Source organism: Saccopteryx leptura, chromosome 2 (genome assembly GCF_036850995.1).
Source record: "Saccopteryx leptura isolate mSacLep1 chromosome 2, mSacLep1_pri_phased_curated, whole genome shotgun sequence".
In the NCBI taxonomy this organism is placed as follows: Eukaryota; Metazoa; Chordata; class Mammalia; order Chiroptera; family Emballonuridae; genus Saccopteryx; species Saccopteryx leptura.
This window is the reverse complement of record NC_089504.1, coordinates 358,329,809-358,352,563: the sequence shown is the minus strand read 5'-3', so window position 1 is coordinate 358,352,563 and position 22,755 is coordinate 358,329,809. Positions and strand designations below refer to the sequence as shown.

Below are 22,755 nucleotides of genomic sequence, written 5' to 3'. Positions count from 1 at the left end.
CACTCTTGCATGAGTTTGCGTGTTGTCTCTTTGCCACGGGAGCAGTCCTGAGTGAGACTGGTGCCCATGCTGTCCTGGTCAGGGCTGGGCAGGAGAACCCACACACCTGCCGGGCTCTCCTTCCCTCTCCCCTCTCCTGGGGGCTAGAAGACTATTTTTAGGTGGAAGGGAATAAGACATAAACATTTATTAATGTGAAATACTATGTGAGTCTATATCCTACCATGTCTGTTCTGGACCAAACCAAATACTTCAGGAGCAAAAAGAAGGGCCCCTGAGAAGCAAGTGAACTCTGTCCCTCAAGCACTCACCTAGGACCAGGCCTTCTAGCACCGCAGTCAGCGGCACCGCCGCCCTGCATGGCTGCAGAGCTGGGATGCCACATGTGGGTCCCAAGGCACTGCCCTTCAGTGCCATCTGCATCCTACAGTGTGCTTTCCAGTGTCCGTGCTGTGAGGTGGGGCCTTTCCCAGTTTCACATAGATGTCATTTTCTCCACTGATACTGTTTCTCTGTTTATTTTGGTGAGTGTTAGGATAGAAATTTTTATAATCATGGATTTTACTTTTCTTGCAAGTGTTCTAGTCTTTTATACATGTTTTAAAACCATAAGAGGCCTGACCTGTAGTGGCGCAGTGGATAAAGCGTCGACCTGGAACGCTGAGGTCGCCGGTTCAAAACCCTGCACTTGTCTGGTCAAGACACATATGGGAGTTGATGCTTCCTGCTCCTCCCCCCTTCTCTCTCTCTGTCTTCCCCCCCCCCTCCTCTCTAAAATGAATAAATTTTAAAAAATAACATTAAAACCATAAGAGAAAAGATTAAAAACCCTGTCTATCAGAATCCTACTGATGCAATCCAAAATCATTATCTGCCCTTAAAAGGAAATCTCTCTCCAACAAGCAAATTTGTACTCAAACTCTTTAAATAACTTACTCTTTAATTAAGTTTGTTTTTTCTGATTAATAATACATACTTGTTTTAGAAAATTTTGGAAACATAGGAATGTACACAGAAAATAAAAATCATTCAAAATTACACTACCAACCAGAGCTAATCATTCTATGGGTTTCATTTACTCTTAAAACATTGAAATTTAGTTCATTAAAACTTCTCCAATCTAGCCATAGACTGTCTTCATATCTTTTCCCACAGAATAGAATACAGAAATATAACATAAAAACATACTGAAACAGAATAAAAGGAGGGTTCTTTACAAAGTAGTTCCCTACAAAACCTCCATCTGCCAAATTCCTAGGAGTCACGACTCTAAGAGAGACTATCACGCATTTATTAAAACAGTAACAAGAAGAGAACAAAGAGGAGGAGAGAGACCAAGGGCTCATCTCCAGACTCCTGCCCGGCCCCTCAGGCTGCCAGGGGTGGAGTGCCCGCTTTTCTTGCGTGCTGGAGGCTTTTCAGTCTTAGGAACTGTGGCAAGGCGGCGAGCGAGAGCCTGGGACGGAATCTGAGTTGAAAGAAGAAGAAAAAAAGTCAGCATTGTGTACTCTCACCTCCCACCCCACTGAGAAAAGGCGTCATGCACGGAGAGGACCAGAATCGTTCGGCCAAGAGGAGTGACTACGCGACAGAACGTAGCACAGGAAGCGGACGGGTCAGGCTCGGACAGCAGAGCCGCCAGCGGGTGGGCAGAGCTAGAGGAGCGAGTCAGCCAGAGCCCTCCACCTCGCCTGCTCTGCCCTGCTTCGCTCACCTCCTTCCGGGGGATCTCGCCCAGGTGGGCATCAGCGCTCCTCCTGGGCACACTGTCCCCTCGGCTGTCAGTCCTGCCATACAAATCCAGGGATGAGAATGGGAGAGCAGTTCCCCCGACTCTCCCTAACACTGAATAGAAGAGCTACTCCCCAATTCTGTCTCAAGAATAAGAATAAACGCCTGACCTGTGCCGGCGCAGTGGATAAAGCATTGAACTGGAACGCTGAGGTCGCTGGTTTGAAACCCTGGGCTTGCCCAGTCAAGGCACAGACAAGAAACAGCTACTATGAGTTGATGCTTCTCGCTCTCCTACCCCTTATCTCTCTCTCTTAAAAAAATTAATAAATAGAATCTTTAAAAAGTAAAAGAATAAACAAGATAGATTTGGAATCAAACAGGAGGAAATATTACTGGAATAAAATACTGAGTTATACTAGGATTCATAATCCTAGGATTTGGAGTTAAAAGCTGCAGAGTAAAGAAGAAAAAATGAAGGTAGAAAGACATGGTGAAGAGACTTTTTTAGAAGGGAAGGACAAAAAGTAGAAAGGACAGGACAAAAGAAAGGTGAGGAGCAGTGAGATGTAGAAAGAGACTTGATCTACATCTGACCTCACTCTCTCCAGAAAAGGACACAAGAGTACTCAAGGGACAACGTACACCCCCTCTCTCCCTGCCTGACCGTTTCCCTGGCCACAGCTCACCTGCCCGTCTAGTCCTTCCTCCCTCCCCTCCCGGGCTGGTACCCGCTATGCTCCAGACTCTTCAGGCAGAGCAGCAGATCCTCAGCAGACAGCGCCCCCCAGCCCCGAGCTTGGTACAGTTGTAACAGCTGTGACAACTCCATCAGCTGCCTCGAGGAAGTGAGCCCCTCTCCACCTGAGAGACGTATCAGTAATGGTCGTCAGCCTAGACCTCGCCTCCCTAGCCCTCACCCCTCTCCCTAGTAACCCAGAAGGGCCTTCCTTCCAGGTACCGGCTCCACACCCCACACCTTCCCTTTTTACTCCCCCCACCCCCCAGTAAACCAGGACCTGCTTACCTCTCTCGGGGACACCGCTGCTGGGACCCCTGCTCTGTAAATGGGCAGAGGAAAGCTCATGGGCCCGGAGGAGATTAGACGCCACGGCTAAGGGCACTTTAGTCTTATGGACAGGGGGTGGGAGGCGTGATACTTGAGGGGCTTCCTCCCAGGATGGGACCGTCAGGGGACCTAGCAAAAGGAAAGGGATCAGAGAATCAGGAAATGAGCCAAAGAGCCAAGGAGGTCCTACCCTTGGATTTAATTAGGCTTCGTGACCTTTCCCAGCTCCTAAAAATCCATCCCAGATAAGCCCCAACCACCTTTGCCAGGCCCCGCCCCAACCTTCTTTAGAGCTGGCACTCACCAGACTTCAGGGGCAACAGGTCAACAGAGGGGTTCTCACTGTTCTGGGGTACCGTCTCCAGCAGCTGGGGGGACAAGAGAGTGAGGTTCCCTCAGGCCCAACAAAGAGACTTCGGCATCTGAGGGAAGAGAGGCTGAGGGATTAGGAGCTACGGCTGGCTGCCTAAGTCCAGGAAAGACTTATGAGATAGGGATAAGACGGGAAAGGAAGAGACTGGGACAAAGCGTTCGTCCTGAGATGAAGCCAGAGTCCTGGACCCCTAGAGTAGAGAACGGACATGAAGGAGGGGAGAAAACAATAGGGTGGGATGGGTGGGCCCTCTCTCACCTGGTGCAAAAAGTGCGTGAGGCTCTCCAGCTGCGAAGAGGGAGGCGGCCCTGGCTTGAGGAAGCCTGCCCGGTCAGGCCCCGGGTCCTTCTCAGGGAACGGCGGCTCTGCTCCGTGACTGGGATGGAAGGCCTCGGCTGTGGAGAACGCCTCAGCTGCAGGACGAAAAGTGCGTGCGTGTGCGTGTGTGCGTGTGCGTGTGTATAGAGAGGGGCGTTCCTCCACAACTCAACTCACCGACGCCCAGAAGAGAGGCCTATTACAGATAAGAGGGACACTGCACTGAGAAAATAACAGGAGATGAAAATAGAGTGAAGAGTCGAAGGAGACGGAGAGATGGAACAGCTGAATTCTAAAAAGTGTAGACAGAAGGAGAAAACGAGGGTACTCAGATTCCGAATAAGCAAATACCACTATACACGATTTCAAGAACAGAAGCCAATATTCAGAATTATATTAATTCAGACTAATAGGCATGTTCTGGTCTCTTCATCAGAACGTACCCTCATTCACTTTTACTTTTACATAATTTTAATGTTTAAAATTGTGATGTAATCCATCCCTCATTCTTAATTCAACCTGGCTGGCACCACCCGGGCACCCTCATCCATGTGAGCTGCAGACGATAAGCCAGGGCTGGAGGCCACTGCCAAGGTGAGCCAATCTCATCCATGTGAGCTGCAGACGATAAGCCAGGGCTGGAGGCCGCTGCCAAGGTGAGCCAATCCGAGGGGTTGCTGTCAGCCCATCAGATCGCCTCTCTGAGCTGGGCCTCAGAGACAGACACCTGGTCTTTATAAGGTTATCTGGAGCCTTGGCTAAAATCAGGGTCAGGGCTGGTCAAATCCATGTGCAAGCTCAAGTATGAGAGCTTGGGCCCTGAGCGAGAGAGAGGGCCGTCTACTGACAGCGGGAGCAGGTGTTGGGGAAGAGCGGGGTCAAGAGCCCCAGCAAGCCCCCAGAGGAGCAGCTGCTGGGCCCAAACCCCAGCTCTCGCCAGGTCCAGCTACAACACATTTCCACGAGACCTCAGTCCCTTTATTCAAACCAACTTGACTTTCTGCTCCTTGCAACCTATGGGCACTCGGACATCTGGGAAACTAAAATACTCAAGTCCCAGACAGAACAGAAGCTAGGTAAGAGGGAGCCAATTAGTGCATGAAAGGGGAGCCCCGGTGACGTCTGTCCCCAGTTACCTGAAGATGAAGTGAGATCTGGCTTTGGCTCCAGGGGCTGGAAGGAATGCTGGCTCTGGAAAGTGGGGTCCAGCAGAAGGCTAAGATCTGGGGAGGGGCTGCAGAGAACAGCTGACACTTCGGGCAGCTCGTCCCTGGCCTCCCGGCTCTGCTGCAATACGGGTTTTAGGGCCACAGCCACGGGAGGCATAGTCCAGGCCCTCCTCTCCCCCTTCTCCGGTTCCTGAGGCCCAGGGCTAGACGGGCAGGCGGCAGGGACCTGGGCACGGGAGAGGGGCAGAAAGGAGGGTCAAAGCCTGGTGCACTTAAAGGGACAAGACATGGTACAGACACTTTAATACCATTACAAATTACTAGAACTTCCTTAAAAGAAGTTTTGATAATATCTATCAAAGCTTAAAATGCTTATGTTTAATCTTACAATTCCATTTCTAGAAATTGTAGACACACTTGCACAAAGACATTAATGATACTTATTGCAGCAGTTTGTAGAAGCAAAATATAGAAAAAATTTTAAATTCCCCTATTAAGTACTTAAATGAGAAATTATTCAACAGTGTATAGAAGAATACCATATGCAGGTGGAGCACGCAAAACTAGTAATAGTGGCTGCTTTGGGGAGAGGAACCGGGAGACTGAGCGCAGATACTGGATGAAGATTACTTTTCCCTGTGTATCTTTTTCAACTGTTTGGATTTCTTTTCTTACTATGAGCATATTACTATCTATTCCAAAAAACATTTTAGCTAATAAGGAAAATTTCATAATTAAAAGAGGGAAGCTGGAGATGACAACAACATAAGACGGGCCACAGGTGAGACTCAACCCTACTCTAGGACAGGACTTAGCAACAATTTTGTCCCTTAACAGCATAATTGAACTACCATTTGGCAAAACTAGTACCATGTGTTCCTTGGGCTGGGAGAAGAGTCAGACCCAGTGCATGGTGGCCAGTCTGGGTGAGCTATGGCTGCAGAGAAAAAGATTGCTTTTGATGAGACAGTTATTCTTTGTGAAAGCCCATGGATTTTTTTTTTTTTAATGCAGGTCCAAGGGCCTGAACTTAGGACTTCCCTTGGGAGAAAGCTAGATTTGCAAAGAAGAAACCTAAACAAATACTCTGAGCAGCTTAGCTGAGGGGTGATGCCTACTGGGGGGTTAGGAGGCAGGGCAGAGGCGCCCAGCAGCTGGCTCGCCTCCTCCCAGTGGGCTTGCAGCATGGCTTGGAGCCGCTCCACCAGCTCGGTCCGCTGCTCCTCCAGCTGCCGGTTCCCGCTCTGCAGGTCCCGCACTCGCGCTTGCTCCCGGGCCAATCTGAAAAGAGACCGGAGAGCTGACACAGCTAGCCCTGGAGAAAGCAAAGACGGGGAATAAAAGGAACCACAGCGGCAAGTCAGACTGGAAATTCTGAATGGAGTCGGGGCTGAAGTAGAAGAGGACAGGCGTACGAAGGGGGCGCTCTTCAGCACGCCCAGTCTGGGCTCCATGCACAAGAAAGGGACCGAGGCTGAAGAGGCTCCAGGCCCCGCACCTGAGCTCATAGTCCTGAACCACCTGCCGCTGCCGTTCCTCTCGTTCTGCCGCGTCCACCTTGAACTGAGCCACCTGCGCGGACAGTTCCTGCTGGTGCTGCTCATTCAGGTTCTGCAGCTGCTTCCTAAGAGGACAGGTGAGAAGAGAGAGCTGAATCTGAGAACAAGTCACCAGAGAACGTCAGAACGAGAGCAGGCGAGAGCCAGCTGCAGGCAGCCGGCCTGGCGTGCACAGCGGGCTCAGGAAAGGTGGGGGCAAAGCTGCTGTCTCAGGACGGGCAGAGAGCAGAGGCTGAGATAAAGATTTACAGGAAAATGACTCATTTAAAAAGCGTTTCCAGGGACAATCTGACAGGGTGAGAGGAAAGTGAGAGTGAGATGGAAGGAGGCTCAATCCGCTAGGACAGCTCTGGAGATGGTGCAGGTCACATCTCAGCATTGTCCCCATCAGGGCGAGGGAGCTGGAAAGTTCATGTTCCTGTGCAGATCAGCTGTTGGTGGGGGCTCCTCCCTCCGGGATGAAAATCTTCAAGCGCTCTGGTTCCACGTGGGGGCGACGAACTCGGGTCCTCAGTGATGGCAGCCAGCACGGCGGAAAGTGATCAAGGGGTCAGAGAGGACATGGGCTGGGCACTCACAACACCTGTGTGGCCGAGGAGACGCAGCACCCAGTGAGCCCCAAGCACCTGTGCTGCTCCCTCAGGGAGGCTGCCTGCCGCAGGCTGCTCTCCTGCGCCTGCGCCAGCCGCTCTGTCACCCGCTGCTCCAGCTGCTCGGCCAGTTCCGACTCCAGCTGGATCCGCTGGCTTTCATACTGGGCCTGGGGGTAAGGAAGGCGGGGGAGTGGCTCAGTTCTGTTTGGGGTTAAAAGATGATGGGGGAGCCCTGGCCGTTTGGCTCGGTGGTAGAGCGTCGGCCTGGCGTGCAGAGGTCCCGGGTTCGATTCCCGGCCAGGGCACACAGGAGAAGCGCCCATTTGCTTCTCCACCCCTCCCCCTCTCCTTCCTCTCTGTCTCTCTTCCCCTCCCGCAGCCGAGGCTCCATTGGAGCAAAGATGGCCCGGGCGCTGGGGATGGCTCCTTGGCCTCTGCCCCAGGCGCTAGAGTGGCTCTGGTCTCAACAGAGCGACACCCGGGAGGGGCAGAGCATTGCCCCCTGGTGGGCAGAGCGTCGCCCCTGGTGGGCTTGCTGGGTGGATCCCCGTCGGGCACATGCGGGAGTCTGTCTGACTGTCTCTCCCCGTTTCCAGCTTCAGAAAAATACAAAAAAAAAATAATAATAATAATAAAATAAAAAAGATGATGGGGGATAGGACGTAGACAAGAAATCCACGTGCCAACATCTGCCTTCATACACCCAAGGGATGAAGAACAAGAATTCTGCCACAAGGAGTGAAAGAGGGTCCCTTTTCTTTCAGATCACGAGGGACTCACACCTTCTTTGTACACAGAGACGAAGATGACTCTCGACAAAATACACATATTTTTTTAACCAAAAGAAATGTTAGGTAGAACAGTCTAATCTGTTCCACGTGTCTGATAACAGTACCTGAAAGCCAGTCAACGCTTGATAAATGTCAGCATCCCTTCCTCTGAAAGCAGAATCAGTCTGTCGTTCTCTCCATTCTCTCTATTTTCTCACCTCACACTCCTCTTTCCACTCACTGAAATCTGATTTCTACCTATACTGCCTCATCAGAATTTAACTTCTAAACTCAAAGTGGTGATTTCTCAGTTGTATGTGACTCTGCTGCGACCCATACCCTCCTTCCCTTGGAAACCGTTTTCCCTCAGCTCCCGTGACGCTTCCAGCTCCGCACTCTCGCTCTCCCTCTCGTTCTGTCTGCCAGCTCCCAGCCCGACCAGAGCGTTCCCTTCTGCCTGCCCAGAGAGGCTGACTGCTTTCCTGAGTTCTGTCCGCAGCCTTCTTTGACCATTCACTAACACTCTGCTACTCTGCTCACTGATGCTTTTAACACGCCTCTAATAAATGTTTGGCCTTCAGGTCATGTTTTGTGCTACCATTTATACCTTAAGACACTTTCTAAATCTCTCTCTCTTTAGCCTAGAGCCCTAGACCATTCTTCCAGGCTTTAAGTCCATATACCCAATACTCTAATAAATAGCTCTACTTGGATCACCTCAAAAACAATACATCCAAACTGAGCTCATTTAATTTTTTACCTTCAAACCTTCTGTCCCTATTATATCTCTTGCCTTGGCCTGACCTGTGGTGGCGCAGTGGATAAAGCGTCAACCTGGAAACGCTGAGGTTGCCAGTTCAAAACCCTGGGCTTGCCTGGTCAAGGCACATATGGGAGTTGATGTTTCCTGCTCCTTCCCCTTCTCTCTCTCTCTCTCCCCCCTCTCTATAATGAATAAATAAAATCTTAAAAATAAATAAAAATAAAAAAATATTTCTTGCCTTGTTTAATGGTACCATTCTCCATGGAAACACACATTAATTCAATATTATTTCAAGTCTAATTGACTTCCCTGCCTCTATTCCACCCTCTACCCTCTCCCACTTTGGCCCCAGTAGATCCTCTGCCTCATAGCTGGGTGAAAATCCCAAAATACAAAAATGTTCAATTTATTCCCTTGTTTGAAACCCTTCAAATGCCCTAACTGCCTAAAAAATAGTGTTATGGCTGCTTAAAATGGCTGCCAAAGCCGCTCATGTGCTCCCAACACCCACCTACCTCACCTCTCCCAAATACGTCCCAATCATACCACAATCTCACAATAACCTAAATTCTTTCAAAAACTATACTACAAGGCCATAGTAATCAAAACAACATGGTTCTGGCATGAAAACAGATACACAGATCAATAAAACAGAATAAGGAGCCCAGAAACGAACCCGTGCCTATGTGGTTCAACTAACGTATGACAAAGGAGGCAAAAACATACAATGGAATAAAGACAGGCTATTCAATAAATGGTGTTGGCAAAACTGGGCAAACACATGTAAGAAAATGAAGCCAGACCACCTTCATACACCATAGACAAGAATAAACTCAAAATGTATTAAAGACTTAAATGTAAAACCTACAACCATATGCTCCTAGAGAAAAGCATGGGCATTGCTCATTGTAATATTTTATTTGATATATATACTCAGGCAAGGGAATCAAAAGAAAAAAATACACAAATGGGACTACATCAAGCTAAAACTTTATGCACAGGAAAGAAAAGCATAGAAAAAAAAAAGACAAGACAACCTACTAAATGGGAGAAGTTATTTGCCAATGATACATCAGTTAAGGGATTAATATCCAAAATATATTAAGAAGTCATACAACTTAACACACAAATAACAATCCAATTAAAAAATAGGCATAGGGCTTGAATAGACATTTCTCCAGAGAGGACATACAGATGGCCAATAGACATATGAAAAGATGCTCAACATCACTAATCATTAGAGAAATGCAAATTAAAACCTCACTGAGATTCCACCTCACTCCTCCAAACAAGTGTCGATGAGGATGTGGGGAAAGGGAACCCTTGTGCACCGCTGGCAGGACGCCAATCCATTCGTTTCCATGGGGTCAGCCCTCCACTCAGTTGGGCTAGGTGAAAAGGGTGTGATTGCTCAAACACTGGTCTAACCCAGAAACTGAGCGTCTCCTTAAGTCAACCGTTAATAAGGGAAAAAGTCTCTCAGATTAACTTGCTCTTAGAAACTTATTAATTTGTCCTTAACATCCATTTACACATAAAAGCAGAAGCCCAGAAAAGTCAAAATTCTAATTAGAGATGCGTTTGCCCTGATTCCCGAAAGGTCACCCCTCTCCCCCTCTCCCCCTGCTCACCTGCACCAAACTCATTTCCAGCTGCAGGGCATCTCTCTCCCTCCGAGCTGTGTCCAGCTCCCCTTCCAGCCGCTGCACCTCAGCCTGAAGCAATGCCAGGTGCTCCTGGGCCTTCCGCGCTGTCTGGGCTTCCCTCTGCGTGTTCCCCTGAGGAAGGGAGGTCGCACTCAAGCCCACGTGACTTCCAGTCTCCTGATGACCTCTAGCCCCCAATTCGTTCTGCGCCCCCCTTACTCTAAAAGCCAAGCCTCCTTGCCCTCTCTTCACATGGACCTAGTTCCCAGCCTCTGTTTACTTCTACTCTCTGGTCTTCTTTGTATTTAGTGTCCCAAGCCCTTCTAGCCAGCCCTACACTCTCCGTGTTGTCTCCCACATATAGTTTCTCACTCTCCATCCCACCCCTACCCCCATATTCTGACATCCCATCTCATTACATTATTTTGCCCTCCATCGGTTCCTCATTCCTCAGCTGCCCCTTTTACCTTTTCCCTTTCCAGCTGAGCCTGGCTCTCCTCCTGCAGGGCCTGGTGGCGTTCCTTCAGCTGGCGCTCTTGCTGGGCCCAGGCCTGCCGTTCTTCTTCTAGGGAAACCTGCAGGCTCTCCAACTGCCGACGCTCACTGAGCTGGCGAGCACAGGCGTCATCTCGTTCTTCCTGCAGGGCCCGGCTCTGCTGCTGCTCGAGCTCCAAGCGCAAGGTCAGAGCTTGCCTCTCCTCTTCCTACAGACCCAGGAGAAAACCCAGACTGTCAGCATGCCCTGAAGAGACCAGCCATCTACCCCCTCACCACCATACAATGTGCTGGCTGAAAATAATCTACATTAATAACACAGAAGTTGACAAGCCCACAGGAATATAATATCATAGGTAAGAGTTTCTGTCCCAGAAAGAGGTAAGTCTGGTTCAACTCTCAAGTTTGAATCCTAGCTCTGTCATTTACTATGTGATCTTAGGTACACATCCTTATCCGTAACATGGACAGGCAAAATATTAGGTATGCCTTGTAAAGATAAGAGTAAAAAATGAATGTGAAGCATTTAGCACAGTGTCTGGCACACAGGAAGTACTCAATACACAATAGCTATCAACATCATTTAACCAGCTCAGTTGGTTACAACATCATCTCGGAATGACAAGGTTGCAGGTTTGATCCCTGGTAGGGCACATACAGGAAGCAACCGATGAATGCACAACCAACTGGAACAACAAATGAATGTTTCTCTCTCCCTCTCTGTCTAAGATCAACCAATAAACTAAAAAACAAAACAAAAAACCCCCCACAAAAAATGAGAAATTCCACAAAGAATAGAAAACCCAGCCTACCATCGTGTACTAGCCAACCAGCAGCCATCATCAACACTGTTACTTGTAGCCTGTTAAGATTATAAGTACCAGCATGTATGTAGCATGTGTCATGCATGTAACAAGTTTCAAACCTGGCTACTAATTCATATGGGTAATCACCTTATCATTTTAGCAATAAGAAACTTGAATGAGTCTCATTCCATACCTTTCTGGCTATGCCCTAGACCAGACAGAACAAAATCACCTAGGAAATTTCTGAAAATATTTAGGTTCTCAAATCCCACCATATATCTGAATCAAAACTCCACCATAGCCTGACCAGGCGGTGAGATAGTGGATAGAGCATCAGACTGGGATGCGGAAGACCCAGGTTCCAGACCCCGAGGTCGCCAGCTTGAGCGCGGGCTCATCTGTTTTGAGCAAAGCTCACCAGCTCGGACCCAAGGTCACTGGCTCAAGCAAGGGGCTACTCGGTCTGCTGAAGGCCCGCGGTCAAGGCACATATGAGAAAGCAATCAATGAACAACTAAGGTGTTGCAACGTGCAACGAAAAACTAATGATTGGTGCTTCTCATCTCTCCATTCCTGTCTGTCTGTCCCTGTCTATCCCTCTCTCTGACTCTCTCTGTCTCTGTAAAAAACAACAACAAACAAACAAACAAACAAAAAAAATCCCCACCACATATCAGAATCAAATCCTCTGGGGATGGGTCCCAGAAATCTATATTTTTAAATAATTCCCCAGAAGATTCTAATGAAGATATAATTTGCAGTCTCTCAAACTGACTTGGTGGCAGAGGCCTTTTTGTAGTGTATCTAACAGAACGAGTGTTCTAAGAACACACTCTGGGAAATACTTCCCTGGGGCAACTAAAGTTATGAACTCCCACAATCCACCAACAGCCCACAGCCCTCTAGAAGTAATTAACCTAACAGCCTCGACTGGAATGAACCCAGCCCAGCATGCTCACCAGTGTCTCTCTTTCCCGTTGCTGTAGTCTGGCACGTTCCTGCTCGCGATTGAGGGCCTCCATGGCCTCAGAAAGACTTTGTTCCAGGCGGGTTACTGTCTTTCAAGGAGAAGGGCACACAGGAAAGAGGAACTGAGGGGAATCTCTTCAAAAAGCATTAACAATGTAAACTTTAAAACTAAGAGTTAACTGAATGAGTTGAGGGCCTATTCACGGTATAGGGAAAGCAGGGAAGACATCAACGATGCAAGTTTGACAACATTAACAGTGGAGGGAGCAGAGATAGGAGAGAACTGTCAGGCAGCTACTGCGAGATTGAGATCGATCTGTTAGGAACCCTAATTCCGGAGCCATGTCTGCCCCCTTCATCCTAGCAGTCCGTGACCTAAGTTCTAACACTCTAGAGTCCACCTTGCCCACCTCTTGCTGCTTGCTTCTAGTGAGCTCGGCTGCCTGGCGTTCTTCCTGGAGTCCCCGAAGCACCTCGGTGCGCTCGGCTTCGTGCTGGTTCCAACCCTCCACCACACGGGCCAGGGTCTCAGGAGAGGAAAGTCAGAGGAAATTTCAAAATAATATCTCTGCCTTCTTTCTGCCCACGGGGACAGGGTCAACAGCTACCTTCTCCTCGCAGTCAGTAAACCCAGCCCTTGCCCCAGCCCTAGCATGAACAAAGAGATATTGGTTGGCCACCCCGTTTACCATGCCTTGGGGCCCCCAATGGAGAGACCCACCACATTCTGCTACTAGCCTGGCACCTTGTCCAGTTGTTCAATCATGATATCTTTCTTGTGGTCAGCAGTCACAGCCACAGCCAGCTGTTGTTGAAGCTCTAGCACTCGGGTCTGCAGGCTCTGAATATGGCGCTCACAGTGCTGGGAAGGATGAGAAAACTGAGTATTGCCATCCTCAGTGTGTCCAAAGCACCAAACTTTTCAGTTCCTCTAGGGAGAAATGGGCTGGAGACAGGAAGGCTGAGTCCCAAGAACAGAACAGGTTTGGAGGAGAATCAGGAATTCTGGAACAGGAATGTTAAGGCCTGAGACCTCCAACACCTTCCTCTACCATCTCAGAAAGTGGGGGCTTAGCTTCCAGGTTTTCCCTTTCCCTGGATCTCCTGAGAAAAATTTTCATGGACCTTGTGGCAGGGATACAGCAGCCCATGCTGCAGAGTAGAAGGTTACTCCTGCCTTAATAAGCCCATTGAACACAACGATTAAACACAGCAAGGATAAAGGCGAAAGCCTTTCATTCATGCCCATGGAGTTGAAAACAGAAAAAGAAAGGGTCCAAAAATGACAACACAACCAATAGTTCTTTTCTTCTGCCTTGTCACTCTTTCTTCCCTCTTCAGACAGGCTGTGATTCAGGGAGATAAAGTTCAATACAACAACAGCTATAAAGCCTTTGTACAAGCCAACCAAGTTCATTGTTCATTCACCAAACACTTATGGAGTGCTTCTATGTATTAGATATATTCTAAACTTTAGGAACCCTCATGGAGCTTAGGTTTTAGAAGGGCAAGACAGCCCTGGCCGGTTGGCTCAGTGGTAGAGCGTTGGCCTGGTAGCGCAGGAGTCATGGGTTCGATTCCCGGCCAGGGCACACAGGAGAAGCGCCCATTTGCTTCTCCACCCCCCCCTTTCCTCTCTGTCTCTCTCTTCCCCTCCCGCAGCCAAGGCTCCACTGGAGCAAAGATGGCCCAGGCGCTGGGGATGGCTCCTTGGCCTCTGCCCCAGGCGCTAGAGTGGCTCTGGTCGCGGCAGAGCGACGCCCCAGAGGGGCAGAGCATCGCCCCCTGGTGGGCAGAGCTTCGCCCCTGGTGGGCATGCCGGGTGGATCCCGGTCGGGCACATGTGGGAGTCTGTCTGACTGTCTCTCCCCGTTTCCAGCTTCAGAAAAATACAAAAATAAAAATAAAAAAATAAAAATAATAATAATAAAAAATAAAAAAATAAAAAAAAATAGAAGGGCAAGACAAGCAAGATATATCAGACTGTGATGAGCTATATGAAGGAAATAACAGAGTAATGAATACCGGGAAGGGAGGTGTGTCGTTTTACATAGGACAGTGAACGAAGGCCCCTGAGGAGCCATTTGAGCCAAGTCCCAGCTTGCTGGCCCGTAACCCTCTGCCCTATTTCTAACCTTTCCTGCTTTCAAAAGGGAGCCTTTGTCTGACCAGGCAGTGGCACAGTGGATAGAGCATCGGACTGGGATGCAGAGGACCCACGTTCGAGACCCCGAGGTCACTAGCTTGAGCACGGGCTCAACTGGTTTGAGCAAAAGCCCACCAGCTTGAACCCAAGGTCGCTGGCTCAAGCAAGGGGTTACTCGGTCTGCTGAAGGCCTGAGGTCAAGGCACATATGAGAAAGCAATCAATGAACAACTAAGGTATTACAACGCGCAATGAAAAACTAATGATTGATGCTTCTCATCTCTCTCCGTTCCTGTCTGTCTGTCCCTGTCTATCCCTCTCTCTGACTCTGTCTCTGTAAAAAAAAAAAAAAAAGGGAGCCTTTGCATCTCACCTTGCGACGGGTATGCTCCGAATCCAGCGCATCTCTCAGGCCCTGAAAACCCGGGGGGTTGTGCGGGGGTCCTGGCCGAAGGCTGGTGTAGCGGGGAAACAGCTCCTCCAGGGCCTGGGCTGAGCTAGATGGAGACAAGTCTTGCAGGGGCTGGGTGCTGAGCAAATCGGGTAGAGATATTAGGGTTGGGAAAGCTTTTGAGGCCCAATTGTCCAGTCGTGACATTTTACAAATGAGGAAATGGAAACTCAGAAAGGGCAAGAGACTTGGCTGAAGTCTTTAGGTTAGGTAATGATGGAGCCATAAGTAGCACACGGTTCTGTGATTCACTCCATTTTGCTCTTTCCTCTATGCCACAGTCCCCGTGGTAAAAGTCTCAGCAGAAGCAAGCTAACTCTTCTGGGAGGAGGACTAGAGGCTGGGAGAAGGCCAGGTACGAGGCAGCAGAGGCCCTTGCTCCTGAAGGAGTAAAGGGGATAGAAGATAGGAGAGAAAGGATAAAAACTAAAAGCTAAGTGACTTTTAGTCACTTGGGACTTAAGAGGTACAACAGCAGTAAAAGGAGAACTAAGGAACAGAACACTCGGCTTTCCAAGAAAACAAGCAAGCTAGAAGAATCCCAAGAACTCACTTAAGCAAGGTGGCTGTGCTGTCACTGTCAAATGAGTCTTCCTCCCGTCTCTCTGAGACAGCACCTAGAGTAAGAGGATCCCCCACTCAGAGCCAGAGGGACCCCTCAGCCAGGGTCAGGTAAGGACAGGAAAAAGATCACGGGAAGGAGAAGAGCAGAAAGCCTCCCTTTCTACTTCACTCACTCCTCCAGCCCCTCTCCCAAAGAACCGGAGGTTTCGAGGTTTCCTCCTGAAATCCTGTCTTAGAGGTCTAGGTTCCCCTCGCACCCCGCTTCCTCTCTCTGCTTTCTCCCTCCCCTTTAATCTAGTTCTCCTTTATAGGGAAGGGAGGCACTCACGATAGGCTGTATCACGTGAGGTTTGGAGCATGCTTTGGAGTTGGCCACGAACACTTTCCATCTCAAAGATATGCTTGGAACCATCCTAGGAAAAAAGCAACATAGAAATCAGAAGAATCTATGTTCTACCTACTGTGAGGGTAGATGGCATCCAGTACCCCCTAAAACCCAAGAAATTTTACTCCTGCACCTGGAAAAGCAAGAACAAGAGAACTGGCCAAATAAGGGTCAGAACCTTAAATGTGTACAGAAGCCAGACAGGTAGTGCAGATAATTTGGCACATTAAGACAAGAATGGTGAAGATTCTTGCCAACTAAAGAGCAATTTTGGTCTGACCTGTGGTGGCACAGTGGATAAAGCGTCAACCTGGAACACTGAGGTCACCTGGTCACAACCCCAGGCTTACCTGGTCAAGGCACATATGGGAGTTGATGCTTCCTGCTCCTCCCCCCTCCTCCCTCTCTCTCTCTCTAAAATGAATAAATAATTTAAAAATTGTTTTTGTTTTTTTCTGAAGCTGGAAACGGGGAGAGACAGTCAGACAGACTCCCGCATGCACCCAACCGGGATCCACCCGGCACGCCCACCAGGGGCGATGCTCTGCCCACCAGGGGGCAATGCTCTGCCCCTCCGGGGGGGGGGGGTCGCTCTGCCGAGACCAGAGCCACTCTAGCGCCTGGGGCAGAGGCCAAGGAGCCATCCCCAGCGCCTGGGCCATCTTTGCTCCAATGGAGCCTTGGCTGCAGGAGGGGAAGAGAGAGACAGAGAGGAAGGAGGGGGGGTGGAAAAGCAAATGGGCGCTTCTCCTATGTGCCCTGGCCGGGAATCGAACCCGGGTCCCCCGCACACCAGGCCGACACTCTACCACTGAGCCAACCGGCCAGGGCCAAAAATTGTTTTAAAAAAGAGCAATTTGCTCTTACCCTGCATAAAGACTGAGTAACCCAAGGCTGTCAGTTTCTCAAATTCTGGAAGACATAACCAGTCTGCAAACTGGTTATCAGACCTTTCCTATGCAACACTAATAACTACCTTCTCTGTAACATATGCAATGGATTCATCTATGTTTTAGTGGTCTACATGCCTAATTTTGAACCATACAATCAAAAGAGTTTTGAGCTGGAAGGATTTTAGCATATTTTGCTGCTATCCTTAAGTCCTTGGCTACCTCTTAGGATGAAGAAATTTTATCCTCACTCCCAGTCCCTAAATCCCAGTCAGAGTACAGCAACATGTCCCTCAACACAGGCATCTCTGACAAAGAAATAACTGGGAAGTTTCCCAACTTCCCAAATTATGGTGTCCCAGCCAGTCTCTCTCCCTCGCAAACACTTGCTCCCAGAAACAAGCATGACTGACTGCACTTAAAAGGAATTTGCAATCCAACAATAGTTCAAATCTCAGTTGAGCTTTTTTTCTTTTTTTATTACCCTCAATTCCAAGACCCTAGAGCAGGGGTCAGGAACTTATGGCTCGCGAGCCACTTGTGGCTCTTTTGATGGCTGCATCTGGCTCGCAGACAAATCTTTAATAAAAAAAAAAAGAATAACGTTAAAAATATAAAACAGGCCTGACCTGTGGTGGTGCAGTGGATAAAGCGTCGACCTAGAAATGCTGAGGTCGCCGGTTCGAAACCCTGGGCTTGCCTGGTCAAGGCACATATGGGAGTTGATGCTTCCAGCTCCTCCCCCCTTCTCTCTCTCTGTCTCTCTCTCCTCTCTCTCTCTCTCTGTCTCTCTCTCTCTCCCTCTCTCTCTCCTCTCTAAAAATGAATAAATAAAAATGAAAAAATGAAAAAATATAAAACATTCTCATATATTACAATCCATTCATTTCCTACCGCTCATGTTCATGGTTGTGAGTGGCTGGAGCTAATCACAGCTGTCCTCCGGGACAACACCAAATTTTTATTGGATAATGTGTAACGTACATGGGTCGTTGTATGGCTCTCATGGAATTACATTTTAAAATATGTGGTGTTCATGGCTCTCTCAGCCAAAAAGGTTCCCGACCCCTGCCCTAGAGGTCCCCCAGACACACCTCCCTCACCTTTTTCTTCAAGTTGTTCTCCAATCCGACTGACAAACTGTGACTCAGCTCTTGGGCCAAGCTGTCTAACCCCTCATGAGGCGGGAGGGAGGTGGAGGGCATAAACAGCTGGGCTCGGGCTGTGGCTTCAGCCTGACGACTGAGGTGCAAAGAAGCATAGAGCTGGGAGGTCACCTCGGAGGACACTTGGTTCAGCCCAGCAGCTTCTGATGAATCACTCAGGAGATCCTTGGCCCGGAGAGGTGAACTGGGGCTGGTAGCTGATATCTCCATGAGTACAGGAATGAGACAACTAGAGACAGCAGAACTGGGAACTCCTGGTTCTGTTTTAGGAGAACTCAGGGGTGGAAATACACAGAGAAGGAAGATTTGGGAGAAAGAAGGAAGGCTCCAAGCCAAGGAAACTCGGTGAATAAGGGTATGGAGGCTTTCTGGCTAGAGGAGAAGTTCCCACCGGTACTACAGGTCATGGGAGAAAGCAAGAGCATTTCTTTCCAGGGCTCCTACAAACTGGAGAAGGAGGGTGCAGCCAGGAGTGGGTGGGAGCAGAAGCCTACGGCCCGGCAGAAGCGTCACCGCAGTTCATTGGCGTGCTGCAAGTCGGAGATCAACTCAGCTCTTAAGTTCTCACACCCGGAACGCACAAACTGAAACAAACCCAAACCCAACAGGGGCCCAATTTCCGTCCGGCTGCCTCACTTGCCCCTCAACTGGCTCCAGTCTCAGAGAGGTGGGAACGTCCCGCTCCCCACCTCCCCGCGCCCCTCTGCCCACTGCACCGCTCTACCCAGGGTCAACCCTACCGTATACCCCCTCGAACTCCTCCTAGCAAGAAGGCCATGGCAAGGCTCCCTAGAACCCCTCCCTTCCTACTACCCCCAAAGAAACTTTGCAAACAGTCATATCCTCAGAACAGCCCTAAAGAGCACGCCGCCCTCAAACCTTGCCTGAGATGCTCTACCCCGATCACCCAGGTCCGACTAGCCCACACCTCCAGTCCTCAGCCCCTCAACTTGTCAAGGTGGGGACAATGGATAGCCCCTTCGCCCGAGTCGGGATCCAAGAGCAACCCTCCCCCTCGCTTCCCTACACTCAAAACCGTTGGCAGCCGCCCGCCCATCGCCCAAAGCCCCGCCCCGCTCGTCTCGATGACGTCACCGGCCGGGATCCGCAGCATCTCTTAGCTTCTGGAGCCCGGGAACCTGGACGCGCGTGCGCGGCCTGATAACCACGAATCGGCTGAGAGCGGTATCCGGAAGCAGTTATTGCTCCCCTGCCGCGTGAGGACCCGGTGGGGCGGGGCTCCGCGGAAACCGGAAGTATCTAGAGACCGGCACTCGGAGCAGTTCCGGTGAGCTCGGGGGAGGGGACCCCGCCGGATTAGAGGGATCCAGACAGAAAATTGGAACTTACGAAGGGTGGGCGGTCCCCAGAGCAAGACTCACAGTGCTCTGAAGATGACTGTCCACAACCTGTACCTGTTTGACCGAAATGGAGTGTGTCTGCATTACAGCGAGTGGCACCGCAAGAAGCAAGCGGGGATCCCCAAGGAAGAGGTGACAAGAGGTCCCCCGAGCATCTCCAGCACACAGTCCCAGTTCAGCCCCCACCCCCTGCAAACCCTGGTTCGTTCCCACCCCTGACCCGTCTCCAACAATCGAGAGCTAACTCTGCCCCTCTCCCTCCAGGAGTTCAAGCTAATGTACGGGATGCTCTTCTCTATCCGTTCGTTTGTCAGCAAGATGTCTCCGCTAGACATGTACGCGGAGTCAGGAAATACGGAGGGAAGGAGAACTAGCCTTGGGAATTTTAGGGTGGGGGTAACTTTCTGGAGTGGGAGGGGCACTTGGCCCCCAGAGAGGGGAAGCTGAATCCGGAGCGAGAGTGCAAGAGCTGGAAACAGCTGCGGTGGGGAAGATCTGACGGTAGAGAGAGGTTGGGTTTGGGGTACTAAATCGGGAGGGGGGGCTGTTGGGGGTGATGGGAAGCGCCTTTATTCAGCCAGTCTCCTACAAACATGTTTAGAGAAAAGGGATTCGACCTAGAGAGGATTAGAAGTCTCTTTGGGGAGAGATTCCACTCGCATTCCTTAACATCTTTCTCATCTCTGCAGGAAGGATGGCTTTCTGGCCTTCCAAACTAGCCGTTACAAACTCCATTACTACGAGACGCCCACTGGGATCAAGGTTGTCATGAATACTGACTTGGGCGTGGGACCCATCCGAGATGTGCTGCATCACATTTACAGTGCGGTCAGTGCCAGCCCGGGACCCTTCCCCCAAAGCTCCTCAACAGCCATGGCCACTAGAACCCCAAGACTCCCTCAGATTCCCTGCCAGGAACCTCCTGTATTGTATCTGTATTGAAGTCAGAATTTCCCACTACCAGTTTTCCCTCAAGGAGGGTTTTCCTCCCAGCCCTTGATCCCTGTGCATTCGTTCACACGCCCCTGAGGTTATACTAGATTTGAAGTTGGAAACAAGAAGTGGCCAAGGCCTGGCTCTAACACCCTCCCTCTCTGTAGCTGTACGTGGAGCTGGTGGTGAAGAACCCCCTGTGCCCGCTGGGCCAAACTGTACAAAGTGAACTCTTCCGCTCCCGACTGGACTCCTACGTTCGCTCTCTGCCCTTTTTCTCTGCCAGGGCTGGCTGAAGGAAGCACCCTACCTCAGCCCTCAGGAGGATATCTGCCTGCCTGGGGCCTTCCTAACCTGTTTCGTCTGAGGGCCCTACTGCCTGCCCCTCCAACTCCTAAAGCCCTTTGGCAACCCACCCTGATGCCCTCCCTGTCACCTCCAAACCAGGTCCTCTCTCCAGTTTTATCCTCTACCAGATGCCGGGAGAAGTACAGAATAAACTTTGTCACCCTCTGCAGTTTGAGCGTGTCAGTTTGGGTGGTTGGTCTGGGGCCCTGCCCCACTCATGTGGGCATGAACCAGGGGGGCCACATTCCCAGAACCTGGCAGAGGCTTTGACCATACGTTTCTTTTTTCTTTTTTTTTTGTATTTTTCTGAAGTTGGAAATGGGGAGGCAGTCAGACAGACTCCCGCATGCGCCTGACCGGGATCCACCCGGCATGCCCACCAGGGGGCGATGCTCTGCCCATCTGGGGCATTGCTCTGTTGCAACCAGAGCCATTCTAGCGCCTGAGGCAGAGGCCATGGAGCCATCCTCAGCACCCAGGCCAACTTTGCTCAAATGGAGCCTCAGCTGCAGGAGGGGAAGAGAGAGACAGAGAGGAAGGAGAAGGGAAGGGGTGTAGAAGCAATGGGCGCTTCTCCTGTGTGCCCTGGCCAGGAATCGAACCTGGGACTCCTGCACGCCAGGCTGACGCTCTACCACTGAGCCAACCGGCCAGGGCCCGACCATACATTTCTTAACACTAATGACATTTCGGGCTAGATACTTCATTCTTTTGGGATGGGGAGCTGTCCTGTGCTTTGTCCTGGGTGCCAGTCACTAGACCAGGCATGGCCAACATACAGCCCACAGGTCGGATCCGGCCCTTGTAATGAGTTTATGCGGCCTGCAATTAACTTTTTAATATTCTCCGCTACTTTAAAATCTCAGCTACTCAGAAGCGGAAGCGACTTTGATTATTGGAAATCGAGATATTTAAGAAGATAGTGATATGCAGAAAAGAATTCCGCATATGACTAATCTAGGGATAACTTCCAATAATTGGTCAAATGAATTCGCGATACTTCTTTATTTATTTATTTATTTATTTATTTTTTTATAGAGACAGAGAGAGTCAGAAGGATAGACAGGGACAGACAGACAGGAATGGAGACAGATGAGAAGCATCAATCAGTTTTTCGTTGCGTGTTGCGACTTCTTAGTTGTTCATTGATTGCTTTCTCATATGTGCTTTGACTGCGGGCCTTCAGCAGACTGAGTAACCCCTTGCTGGAGCCAGCGACCCTGGGTCCAAGCTGGTGAGCTTTTTTTGCTCAAGCAGATGAGCCCGCACTCAAGCTGGCGACCTTGGGGTCTCGAACCTGGATCCTTCCACATCCCAGTCCAACGCTTTATCCACTGTGCCACCACCTGGTCAGGCGATACTTCTTTATTTTTTTAAAAAATTTCATTATAAAGATTTATAGCTTTTGTACTCATCTGTACTCGATATAAACTGTTTGACATTTAGAGGTGATGTGAAACCCATATTCATTTAGGTGGAGTTTGCCAGTGCGCACCCAAGGTCAAACAATTCGTTATTTTTGTGGTCAAGTGTGCTGAATCAAGTGGCATCGTAGCATTGACAATAGCGGCTGTTGATAACTGAAAATGTGTCCAGGCTGTTTGTAAAACAAAATAATTGTTTTATTTGTGATATAACCCTCTTGAAGCTCATTCTATTAATTAAAATTTTAATTTATTGCAATAATTTGGATATTTATACAGTATGTAATTATATTTTTATTAAAATAATATTGTATATTAAAATTTCACTCACATTTATTCATAAACAAATTACATAATAAAATTTTGTTTAGTTAAATGAATCGTTTTTGCATTTAACTTTTTTTTTTTTTTTTTTTCATTTTTCCAAAGCTGGAAATGAGGAGGCAGTCAGACTCCCGCATGCGCCCTACCGGGATCCACCCGGTATGCCCACCAGGGGGCGATGCTCTGCCCCTCTGGGGCGTAGCTCTGTTGCATCCAGAGCCAATCTAGCACCTGAGGCAGAGGCCACAGAGCCATCTCCAGTGCCCGGGACATCTTTGCTCCAATGGAGCCTCGCTGCGGAGCGAAAGAGAGAGACTGAGAGGAAGGAGAGGGGGAGGGGTGGAGAAGCAGATGGGCGCTTCTCCTGTGTGCCCTGGCCGGGAATCGAACCCGGGCCTCCTGCACGCCAGGCCGACGCTCTACCGCTGAGCCAACCGGCCAGGGCAACATTTTTTAATTTTAATATTTCGTCTGGCCAGTGAAAAAAGTTTTCTTTCTAATC

At 49.6% G+C, this 22,755-nt stretch overlaps 2 protein-coding genes across 7 annotated transcripts; one reads left to right on the top strand and one right to left on the bottom strand.

The window, feature by feature from the left end:
- Positions 1 to 938: 938 nt before the first annotated feature.
- CNTROB (centrobin, centriole duplication and spindle assembly protein) lies at positions 939 to 18,952 on the bottom strand. 5 transcript variants are annotated; one of them, XM_066364808.1, is made up of 20 exons: positions 18,792 to 18,936; positions 17,801 to 18,447; positions 15,751 to 15,835; positions 15,412 to 15,475; positions 14,781 to 14,937; positions 13,007 to 13,123; positions 12,672 to 12,788; positions 12,252 to 12,350; positions 10,459 to 10,695; positions 9,977 to 10,123; positions 6,846 to 6,979; positions 6,159 to 6,284; positions 5,779 to 5,941; positions 4,628 to 4,886; positions 3,432 to 3,586; positions 3,105 to 3,168; positions 2,759 to 2,929; positions 2,463 to 2,595; positions 1,715 to 1,787; positions 939 to 1,468 (listed from the first exon to the last, which is right to left on the bottom strand). In XM_066364808.1, exons 2-20 carry the CDS (start codon positions 18,071 to 18,073, stop codon positions 1,343 to 1,345), a joined length of 2,700 nt encoding a protein of 899 aa, XP_066220905.1. In that variant the 5' UTR covers positions 18,074 to 18,447; positions 18,792 to 18,936; the 3' UTR covers positions 939 to 1,342. The 5 variants fall into 5 exon arrangements, with proteins under 5 accessions (XP_066220905.1, XP_066220908.1, XP_066220906.1 ...); XM_066364811.1 differs by lacking the exon at positions 18,792 to 18,936 and adding an exon at positions 17,182 to 17,276 and having other exon boundaries at positions 17,801 to 17,829; XM_066364809.1 differs by having other exon boundaries at positions 3,432 to 3,568; positions 17,801 to 18,952.
- A 158-nt stretch (positions 18,953 to 19,110) lies between these two features.
- Positions 19,111 to 20,670, top strand: TRAPPC1 (trafficking protein particle complex subunit 1). 2 transcript variants are annotated; one of them, XM_066364807.1, is made up of 4 exons: positions 19,111 to 19,356; positions 19,489 to 19,502; positions 19,914 to 20,052; positions 20,325 to 20,670. In XM_066364807.1, exons 1-4 carry the CDS (start codon positions 19,258 to 19,260, stop codon positions 20,451 to 20,453), a joined length of 381 nt encoding a protein of 126 aa, XP_066220904.1. In that variant the 5' UTR covers positions 19,111 to 19,257; the 3' UTR covers positions 20,454 to 20,670. The 2 variants fall into 2 exon arrangements, with proteins under 2 accessions (XP_066220904.1, XP_066220903.1); XM_066364806.1 differs by having other exon boundaries at positions 19,113 to 19,356; positions 19,489 to 19,559.
- The last annotated feature ends 2,085 nt before the right edge of the window (positions 20,671 to 22,755 follow it).